General features: G+C 39.3%; 1 protein-coding gene across 1 annotated transcript in view; it reads right to left on the reverse strand.

Annotated features, from left to right (window-relative positions):
• Positions 1-147: 147 nt before the first annotated feature.
• The window catches only part of LOC139732445 (sodium- and chloride-dependent GABA transporter 1-like), a 34,923-nt gene continuing 23,488 nt past the window's right edge, over positions 148-11,582 (reverse strand). The window contains exons 9-12 of the mRNA XM_071643303.1: positions 7,994-8,128; positions 7,611-7,814; positions 6,289-6,459; positions 148-5,621 (exon numbers count right to left, since the gene is read on the reverse strand). Of these exons, the coding sequence (XP_071499404.1) occupies positions 5,394-5,621; positions 6,289-6,459; positions 7,611-7,814; positions 7,994-8,128 (738 nt within the window). The 3' untranslated portion in view covers positions 148-5,393. The remainder of the gene's footprint in view (positions 5,622-6,288; positions 6,460-7,610; positions 7,815-7,993; positions 8,129-11,582) is intronic.

An 11,582-nucleotide genomic window follows, 5' to 3' on the forward strand; every position in this document is an offset into this window, starting at 1 on the left:
ACCGCGTAATTTCTACTTTTCCTTGTTTTTTCATTGTGTTTGCCTGTAAAGCAGCAACAAAATAGAATAATCTGAATGGTGTCAGCGTTCAGTTTCTCCTTCTTTCTTTCTTTGTCTTTTTTTCTCTCTCTAACACAAAAACACACATATCCTTTTAACGGTAGAAAAGAGATGTGCAGTTAACAAGTTCGTGGTCAGGAATACTTGATTAATGACATGGTATTACATGTTAATTGCAAAAACAAAAAACAAAAACACCACCACCAACAACAACTACAACAAAAAACATGCAGGCACTCTTATGTGTTAAATGGAAGAAAGTGTTTTATTGCATTCCTTACCATATACAGTTATTTATAGAAAAAAAAATCTTTTAAAAATTTGTTCAATGAGAATCAAAGAGACAGCATACATGTATTCAATTAAATGTTTCATGGACAGATTTAAAGAAACACAATTATGTCATACACAGACATGAAACGGAGGAAGAAAGAAGAGATGGGGAAGGGAGAATGAAGATAGAGAAAAAGAATGATAAAATCAAACATACAGAAAATAGTGCCCAATTGATAGGTGATCTCCACCAGAAATTAAATTCATTTTCCATAATAGAGATAGAGGCAGACAGCTCGGTTCGGATATTATAGTATTAACATGTTCATGGAAACCCCCCAAGTATAATTTGGTGGTACCAGCAACAACATATTATCATGCACAGCTGCTTTTATTACAGTGAAATCTGATTGCCAGCCACTGTTGCGTTCATGTAAAACCATAAATGCTTCTTTAGTATTTTTTTTTTAATGAACCCTATTAAAATAGGTAGCAGCATGATGATTTTGAACAAAACAAACTGCCTAGCAAATGAGGGCCATGTTGTCAACACGGCTGAAATGAGACAATCCTCGCCCAGTAAGCTGCAGGTGACTTAATAGATATACATTGAATATAGATATATCTCGCATGTTTGATTCACACATCAAAATATATCTCACGCTGATATCGTATATATACATACATTGCATTGTGTTTGCAAACCGGTAATATACTAATATTGAAATTATTTTATCGAAATTGTCTTTTGTCAGTGTCGTATTGGAGACTTGCAGCGGAAAAAAACAACAACTTGAGAGACACATTTGAATTAAGTTTAGCCCCAATCTCCAAAGTGGACTAATAATTGAACCCAGTTTCGGTCTTACGGTCTTTTTTACATCTCACGGGCATACCGGCGAGAAACTCTTTTTTAATGGCTGTATTTATTAATTTTTTCTTTTTAAATGGAAGTGTTTCTAGAAAGTACAATACATTGTACGACAAGAATTTGTTACACGTGGAAAAAGGAATGGACATTACATGATCGACTGCACCGACTCACGCCTTTATTCGGGGTAACTTTAGTCCACTTTCGAGAATATCATCCCAAGCCACAAATACATGTACAGCATGGCAGGACGTATCAAAATGTTTTCTTTTCCGTTTTTTACTTTTTTTAAAATCTCGTCCAAACTTCATGCAGCCTCAAGTTTCTTTGGGAGTCGCAAGAAGCGAGGGCTTCACGACGTGAAAAATGAAGACCTGTACAACAAAAACAAAATTCTCCTTAAATTTCTACTTCGACATTAACATAATAGTTTAAACACAGTACAAAACGAAGGACACTACAGTTGTTTGTGCACAGTTCAGTACATACAGCAGCAGCCTATACCGATAATGTCATGGGCTTATCAACCGACACGTTTTAAATGAACTGCACCTCCACAGTGTATCATACGTGGGAAATATCCCTCCAGTCCAATTAAACAACTCGATAGTGATCAGGACATTCATTATAATATAAAGGTAAATGGCACAATGCCATTCCTCTTCGAGATAGTTCAGACCAGTTAAGTTAGTCTGGAAAGAAAGTAAAATTTTTACAAGCACAACAGTCAAGGTTCGATCAGAACCGTATAAGAATTAAAAAGTTCTGAAATCAAAGCTTCGATAATTTTCACAACATAGTTGTTCGACAGTCGATATGAATATGCAAGTGAGTGAGTTAATGATGACACAACTTGCCACATACAAGTAGTTTTCTAGAAAAAAAAAATCTTGACAGATTCTTGAAATTTCCGTTTTTGTTTTTGTTTTTCGAACGCAATTATGACCCAGTCTCAAATCCTAATATATCTGACTGATCATTATTTTGAAGTTAATCAGCGAGGGATAACGTTATGTTATACACTTTTATACTAGATAAATTGAACTGTCAGATTTTCTTTTTTTTTTTTTTAATTCACAACCAATAGAAAATAGTGAGGTGATGACATCATCAGCTCCTTTATTTTGCATATTCTGCAAGAATTAGCAAATCTTCACAATTTCATAACTTTCCTAATTTTTATCAGGTTTTGATCAAAATTTGTCACTGTTGTGCTTGATAAAATTTTACTCTTTCAATTCAGACTAAGTTTTCACTGGTCTGGAACTCTCCTTTAAGGAAAGGAAATCTGTGGACCGTAGTGTGGAACTTTAGTATCGGACAATCAAGGGGGACAATTTATTTCGCGGTTTGAAGGTCAACCAGAGTGCTAAAGGCGCAGCACATGATATCATCAAACTTGCGATGTGTCTCTTGAAGGCAGTTCACTGATAAACGAAATAAAAATTACGTAAACTCAGCCTTATAATACTAGCAAGGCAAAAAGTCGGCCACATACAACTACACAGTCAACACAAATCGGGAACATTCTCATAATGTTTCTGCGCATTATCATGAATCCTAAACCGAATATGTTACTGATTTCTTCTATATTTTATCAATACGAAAACATTTAAAATGTTTTCACCTTTCCGCCGCTTAAGTCCGCCGTACACTATACAACTCACGACTATACGACTGACAGACTTTGGATCCGAAATAAATCACAATAGCTCCAGAATAAACACGCTTGTTTATTTCAGATCCAAGTCTGTCAGTCGTGAGTTGTATCGTGTGCGGCAGGCTTAAGTTTGAAGCGCGTCGAGCTTGCCTCAATCGTTACCACTTGATTATACTTATGAATATCTAAAAATCGATTGAATTACATAATCTTACTGGAATGATATGTAAAGTCAAGTTGAATAAGCACGTTCATTTGCAATACTTCTTCAAGGAAGATCAATTTCTTTGGGTCAAATGATCAGACAATTACAAGCAGGCAGTAGGAATGATAGTACAGGCGTAGCGTTTGGCAGCTCAAAATATTTCTCACAATGAAAAGGTTTAGTAACAGAGTTTGATTCAGCTCATCGAACGAAAGGATCTAATATCAGATGATTTAAAAAAAAAAAATCTTGATTATTTGACCGCAGTACCTCTAAATTTTGAAGCGCCGATTCTGGCCGTCAAAAGTCACATATCGACCAAAATACCCGATGTTTGATTTACCACAGTGCTCAGTTCACGGTCAAAAAGGTACATTTACTTGATTACATATAATAGAAATTGTATCTTAGGGTGACAAGAAGACCGCCTCAGCAATCAAAGAATTTTGGAAGCAATCCAAAGAATACTGTCATTTCCCACTGCTCAAGTCGAGGACATTTTGAGAGTCATCAAAAATTTCACCGAATGAATGTGATATCAAATATCTTCTCCATACATTTGCCCAAAGCATCTACGACAGGTTACAATCATTGTGTTCATTTGAATGTTCTCAGTCATGAAAAATTGTCGCTTCAACAGGAAAGGGTAAGCGCAGAGAATATGCATAATGCGTCATACAATGTGTAATGAGTGAAGCAGCGCCGACATACGCAATTTTTGCATGAGTATTATCCTGTTTTTACAATATCTACAAGATACAATATACACGGGTAACAAATAAAGATCTCTTGTTGACTTACTTACATATTAATACATGCTCAAGAAGAACAAAAATACGCGGCTTGTCTATAAAGTAACACAGAACACATTTCAATAAAAGTTCTCGATGATTCCCAATCTAACATTGTAAAAACGATTTTCCTGAGATTGAATGGGTGGAGAGTGCTCCTGTGGCAGGGAATTTGTAAATCATCGTCCTGGAATAGCAGCACTTGTGACTAGTAATCTAACATAGCATCTGTCTTTTCGATGAACATCAACTGAGAATTAAGGCAGAAGGGATTGGACAATAATGCTTCGGACATACTTTGTGCGAAGGCCATGTTAGAAAGAAAAGAAAAATCAGAGAACAAGGATATACGACGAAGGCATCTGATATGCCGATAAGCATTATCTGAAGTAAGAAAAATAGAAGTGAAATGCAGATTGAAAGTTTCACAGCTGTAATTATCACAAACCGGTTGTGACATTTTCCTAAAAGTAGAGTTAAGTAATTTTTTCCAGTGTATTCATTTTTTTCTAACTCTTTTCTGGATCGTGAGTATTGTGACGAAGTGTCTACATTGTAGATACGGATACTGCTCGCAGATCAACGAAATTGGCAGAGTAAAAGCTATTTTTGTCTGTCTTGTGAATTATTCTATATAAAAAATGATAGAGAACTTTGTTGATCGATGCTTTTCTAAAGAAAAGGAAAAAAAGTGGAATTGATAGGGAGAAGCTAGTTATATAGCGACTAGATTCGTTGCGCAAATTGGAGCGTTTTGGTTTCTGGTATATTTTCACGGCCTAGCCCGTCACTGATATGATCGGAAGAAGATTGGGTTCTAAGATTGATCTCGACGCTCAGACTGAAGCAGCATCCACCTTCGTGCACTGTCACGAGGAAAACTGATTGTAACGACTTCACGAACAGCGTCGCGCGATCGTCGAAGTCATGCTTGGCGCAATCGCAAGTCATCAATTAACATCGATGCCATGTCTTTTTGGTTTTATTAGTGAAAAGTGGTAAGCACCGTTAGAATTTGTAATGCTCCCTTATCTTTAGATATTGATCTAATTTTCAATACAAGACTCGTCACGGAAGTTACAATACGTTTTGCTGACGAATGATACTCATAGTAATGGTAATCTATGAAGAGGTCTCAATCAGTGATCCTGGCCCCATAGATCCCGTTGGAAAGCCGCCGGCGGCGTGGTGGTTACACGGACCGAGAAGGGAGTAGCAAGCAGGGTATAAATCAATCCACAGCACCCTGTAGTTCCACATCGGAGCCAGAAAGCTTGCTACAGACACTGGCGCCAGAACATCTCAAGCTTCCCTCCCTCGGGTCCTCCCAGCCTCGGCCATCGCTAGGCGGCGGCGTTATACTGCTGCCGCCGCTGCTGCTGCCTGCTGCTGCCTGCTGCCGCCAACGAAGATGACGATAATAGCACTCGATATGATTCGGTCTAAGGATGGTGATCAAATCTTGGGAAATGTTCAAGTCACAGTTAGAAGTGCGCTGCTGCTTTCGCTAGGTTTCGATTATCGGCAGCCTCCTCACTTCTTAAAGCCTAGGTTGACGTACTCGCTGTGGACGTCAAAGCTCGCCTTGCCATCCTTCTCCAGGTCTGTCTCGCCCACGGCGGTGTCGTAGTTTGGTGGCATTGAGGTGTTGTTTTTGATGGAGTCGGAACCGTCGCTGCCGTTACCCTCCACGGATAGCGTGTGGTTGTCGTCATCGGGGTCGGGTGGGGTGATACGCGGTGTTGTGATGATGGAACATCGCTGTTATAATGCAAAATAAATCATATAAATCAAAATCACCATTTCATTTCATTCTTTGAAACCAAATAAGTTCTTTGAAATTTATATCTTTCATGACCTAGAAAGTCTATTGCTCATGCCCTTAATCTGATCTAACGACTGCGTCTAAAGCCCGCCTAACACTGAGCGATTTCTTGCGATACGATGTCGCATCGAAGAAGATTGTCAGATGGCGCACAGTGCGAGGAGATCTGCGATACAACAGCCAGCGACTCTTGAGCATCATGCAACGGACAGCGAGAGCGTGCGATATCGCTCAGTGTTGCGTTGAAAGGCGTCGCGAGTTATGGCTAGTCAAAAGTCGCGCACTGTGAGGAGGGCTTACGGTGCAGTGTCATCACCATCTGCCATTTACCGTTATAACTATCAACAACACTCTGAGATGCCGATCCCAAGATGCCTGATCATTTCACAAAACTAGGTAGTGGAATGATGGTATCAGTGCATGGTAGGTTAGAGCATCACACATGTACTACAATAATACATGTACTTGGTGAAAACTGGGATGACCTGAAACCACTCTACGTTCGGAGGACATGCATTCAGGGTTTAAAGGTCAAAGAATGAATCCAAAACCAAATGCACTGCTTTTTGCCCTGTTAAAACGTGAATGGTCTGTGCTGCTTACCTCTTTGAAGGAGCCGGGCGTGGTGAGGAGAAGATAAATGGCGTAGATTGGAATCCACTGCATGGAACAGATGGCCATCATCCAACCCATAATCTCACCCCAGATGGGGTAATAATAGTCCTCGCCATACTTGGCCGACTGGTAGTCGATCAAGCTGAACAGAAAGATGCCCTGTAACGGGAGAAGGGAAGGAGGGAGTGATGGTCAGGGGTATGCACGGCAGTTAGCATGTATATCGATCTGTAATGAATGGGGGTCTGTACTTGATGTGGAATCAAATAATGATAGTCAGATGTGCACAGAAAGACCGCTGGAGGAAACCCGCACAGTGGTCTTTGTAGAGAGATGGTCTTTGTAGAGAGATGACCTTTGCTTGCAGAGTCAAAACCAACAGACTCACTAAAAAATCGTTAGTATGTTGTGCACAGGCGCTTTAAACTACATTGTGTACAAGTGCAAGTATGTAAATTTCACTAGATGTCGTTTCCACTATACCTGTATCAATTCACAACAACAGATTTCTAATGTCTGCCAAAATGTAACGGTAACATTTAACGTTAACATTTCATGAAGCTTTCCGAAGAGTGTTCCTATTGCAAAGCGTGGTCCCTTTAGACGCTTTTGTTGGCCCGTATTTCCGTAGTAAGTAGTTTTATTGTGTGCATTATGCTGGCAACGAAATGTCCCGACTGCTATGTCAAGTCAGAAACTGATAAAGGAAGTACGATTGGTGGCCACTGGCCGCATTAAATGTCTGTTATGTATGGCAATTTTTGCATACGTTTTCGCAGTGGCGGAAACTCACGCGGCCGTCGATGTACATTGTAGTCTCGGTCATTTAATACAGGTGGCCGCTATGCACTGGACTATATTCCCAGGCTATTATCTGCTGTCAGCTGGTATGATCGTTTGCTGTTTGTATTGGAAGTATGATTTTGATGTAATGTTTAATCAAGACAACATTTACCAGATAGAGAAGCGTTACAAAGATCAAGTTTCGTACATCCCAATGTGTTTAGTGTATGTTTGCCCCCTCCCCCTTCTAAAATGGGTGTGTTGTGATTTGTACAATCTATCAAGTTTTAGAAATACAACAAAGTATACACATGTTGCCTACAAGTGTGCTCTCATTCCGTTTATTAACCCGATTGATGCGAATTTGTATCAATGAACGATAAACTACGGGAACAACAATACAACGCGCCAAACATGCCTTTACGGACAAGAGATTAAAGTTGAAAACATTCAACATTAAAGGACACACACAGGTGAAAAGTGATTGTTGGAATGGCTGAGAGGAACCAACAAGCGCAACAACTTGCCATGCTGATAGCAGGAGTGAGCGCAGCCCAGGAGAGCGGCCAGTACCAGCCGGGTGTAAATCCAATACTGTCAGTGATTCTCCTGTAGAACTTTTTGATGCCGTAGCCATAGGAGACGGACACGCACTCCCAGAAGGCGACCCAGAGTAGGGGAATCCCGCTGGCGCCGTACAGATCCATTAGCTGGAAGAAGTACATGCCTCCCTGTGTGTGGGGGTGTGGTGAGAGTGAAATTAATCATTGTGTAGAATGATAACACTAATACAACCAATTCATAATGGCTGCAATATGATGGTATGACTTCAAAAATGTAACAGTAATAAACAAGTTGATTGGTTGGTGCTTTCATACAATGAATGAGAAAGAATTCGAGAAGTCTTTACCTCGGTGACGCAGAGCAGACCAAGCAGGAAATCGGCCAGGCAGAAGACGGCCAGAAACTTGGCTCGGTGCTGACGGAATCCCGACTTGGGAAACTCGTCCATCAGTGAAGTGGCCAGACCCTCTACCACGCAAAACTTTGGTTGCAACAAAGGTTGCCACAAAGGGTAGGACAGAGATAAGAAATTTCATGTTAGCACTTTGACCACAAATAATTTCGTAGGTTGCAAACGATGATGACAAAGGAATCGTAAACTGACACCGAGCTTCAACGTGGGATATCGTTAGTTCCTGAAATTTGGTTTTATAGTCGCCTCGATACATTTTGTACGTTAATACGGTTGGTCAAGTCTACAAGCTACGCATACAAACTTGACATGGACGGGGATTGATGCTATACGAGCCAACTATTGTTTATTTTGTCTTCTAAATATATTATCTGACACTGATGCTGCATCAGTATGATCATGAGTGCATTCACCATTTTAAAGAAAATTAAGATTAGTGTTAGGTTAAGCGATAAACATGAATTGTAAGGAGATAAAATCCAGTGCCCGTCTGGTTTAAGATTCCTTTGTCAGTACTCATAAAGATGAATGATAATTATGTGGTTGGAATGCCAGAATTTCGTGCATGATGCGCAGGAGAAAAAAGCACTACCAAATCTGCACACAAAACAAAGACTAGTGAAGACGCTGACATCGACAGTACAACGTTGAATGATAGGAGGCACACATAATAAGAATTTTAAAAGAAGAACACGCTATCTCATGTCAAAATCTGAATTGATCTTAAGTTTAAGGTTGGAATACTACTAGACGTTGATTTGATGACCGCTAAATGTAATTTTGTAACATACCCAAAGTACATCGACCCGTACAAACTATTTCTGAAACGATTTTCTGGAAATCTCACTTTCCCGATCGAAACACTTCAACACTGTACGTGTTTGCCGTTCTGAAATGATTGCGGGGTTGGTGTAGCTTCTAGTATGGTCGAATATCATTCTCCACACGACATCAACATATCCGTTGGAAACAGTAAAACCGTCTCGAGTCTTTGGTTCTGTTTTACTTATCTTTTCCCCGAGAGAGTTACGCTTGAAAAAAACAATCTGCGTGAACAGATTTTTTTTTTTAACCATACTAGTATTACGAAAGGAAGACTGTATTCGACACTTTTCTCTCTCCTTTTTTTAACAATGATCAAGCAGCTTAGTAAGATGACACCAGTTACAAAGTCCGTTTGAATTCGTCACTAAAATGCAGTAAGGCAGTATTGGACAGAAACGCAAGGTACATACACTGTAGACATATATCGAGCGCTTTAATGGACACCACGTGACACACATTTTGCATTTACAGATGATAACAGTATAGTTTATCTTAAAAAGAGCATACTTTTGTGCGAGAAGGGAAAAGAATCGAAGAAATATAGAAAAGGAACGAATGACACAGCATAAGCAATGCGACACTATCTACTGTAAGTTTAGCTGTCATAAGATCCAAATGAACATATAGATACAATGATCTCAGCTAATCTGAAAGATAAAAAGTACAATAATTAAATAAAGAATGCATATACTGTCATCATTACTGAGAGTGAATTCCAACACATAGCGTTCACCTCGAGTGGCTGCTGCCTGCGTCAGAGCTAGTTTTGTATAGGTAAATGGGTAATCTAGAGGAAGAAAAATACACACTTAGCTACGTCACACAAGTGTTTGCACATGAATCCCCAATATCATAAGTCTTTACAAACAACCCCCCCCCAAAAAAAAAAAAAAAAAACCACACAACTTAATCACACTGTCTTAATTCAAAGGCAGAATTCTTTCCATACGTAGATCATATGATCAGACTTTCACATTATAATGTGATTTTGCCCCTCCATTTGTGCTTTTGTGTTTTTTTTCACGAACGTTGGTTCAAATGCAGTCGTTTGTCACAACAAAGATGTTATTGTAAGCAGACATTTTGTCTAAGATAGATAGCTACGTGTAAATATGCTATAATGTTCTTCTCGTTCGAATTTTTTCCGATCAAAAATATTTTTCCACGCTAGCTTATTTTGTCTATTATAGCTCTACATCCCTCTAGCACCATTTGTCATAGTCCCTAGGATCGTACAAAGGCAAGTTCTTACCGGGAATAGTGATGCCTGATCCATTACGGTTGCATCGATCGCGTTTTCATTTTAACACTTACATGATCTTCAATATTCAAGCACAATAGCTTTATCGTGTGCTTGGTGCTTAGTGAAAGAGGTTAGAAGGGAAAGAAGCCTGACATTCAACCATGTCATCACATAATTGTCACTAACTCAAATACAAATTGCATGTTACATTCGAGTGGTGTATATGACATTCATTTGCAATTCATAATTCCTCATTGGCTCCCTACAATATTAACAGAGCGAGTTGACACTCAACTCCTATTGCTTGGCGTAGATTTTGAAACTGCTCTTTTGTCTATCTTTATCAAACCGAATCTCACGTAGAAGACTTGATTCATTGTTGTGTCTAATTCATGTAAAAGCAGTTTATCTAATTTTCCGTATTTTCAAGATAATACTGTCTCCACACTGATAGTTAAACATGGTTATCTGTTATCTCTGACAGACGATAGTTTGTGGTATGCTGATTTCAAGACATTGTCATTGTTGCAAACAAGGCTGGTGCTGGGTTTTCAGATAATGGCAAGAATTCAGATAATGGCAAGAATCATTCTTTTCGATCTGAAGTTTCACTTTACAGTCTAAAGAGCTCCGATATCGTGAAAATTTTGCTTTGAGTGATCGAATTTTTAATTCTCCCATTATGTATCGCCTTTTGTTCGACGGAAATAATTCAATTGAATTTGGTCAGAAGATGAGATACGTGACGTCGCAAGAGTACACAATATGCTTCCCTGATCCAGCCACAGAGACAGTGCAAAAATGTATACGTAAAGTATACAATTGTACCATGAAGAGAATATTTGCCGCCATCCAAAATAGTTTGAAAAAGTTTGTGAACTGTCACCATCATTTATCGTCGGATAGAGATACCAGGATAACGGGGTCTTTCTTGACAAGGAGGTTTCCAGAGAAGTGAGCCGCAGCGAGATACTCGCATAGAACAGTTTGGCTTTGAAATTTTGTGTCATGAACAATTTCTGGCTTGTGATTTTACCAGCCAATACTTCACTGGCTGTATAGCAAGTGTATAGTGTCTATTGTTTTCTTTGGGCACACATGAAGCATGGACGAGTTCACGTCAATAGATCGGGGGCTTTCGTTCACACGCAAGCATCTGCTTTGTCATAATCCTCGCTATCGAAAAGATGGCTATCAAGGATAACAGCGAGATAATTTAGAATGCATTGAATTTCCTAAGATATCTCCCTTTTTATCAATTTATCACATAAACATTTCATGTTCTCAATTGGCAATGATAGCAGCTCAGTTCTCTATAACCTCCCTGTCGTCGTTACATTCGTATCGAACAGAGCCAAGGGTATTGATATGGAGTTCTGTTAGTTTTGATGTTGTTGTCACCATGTGAGAAATATCATCCATTTCTGAAGCGGCTCCAGTCTCAAAACTTGCAAG

Source organism: Diadema antillarum, unplaced genomic scaffold, assembly GCF_040938485.1.
Source record: "Diadema antillarum isolate AM-2024a unplaced genomic scaffold, OU_Dant_1.0 seq00000423_RagTag, whole genome shotgun sequence".
Taxonomy (NCBI): Eukaryota; Metazoa; Echinodermata; class Echinoidea; order Diadematoida; family Diadematidae; genus Diadema; species Diadema antillarum.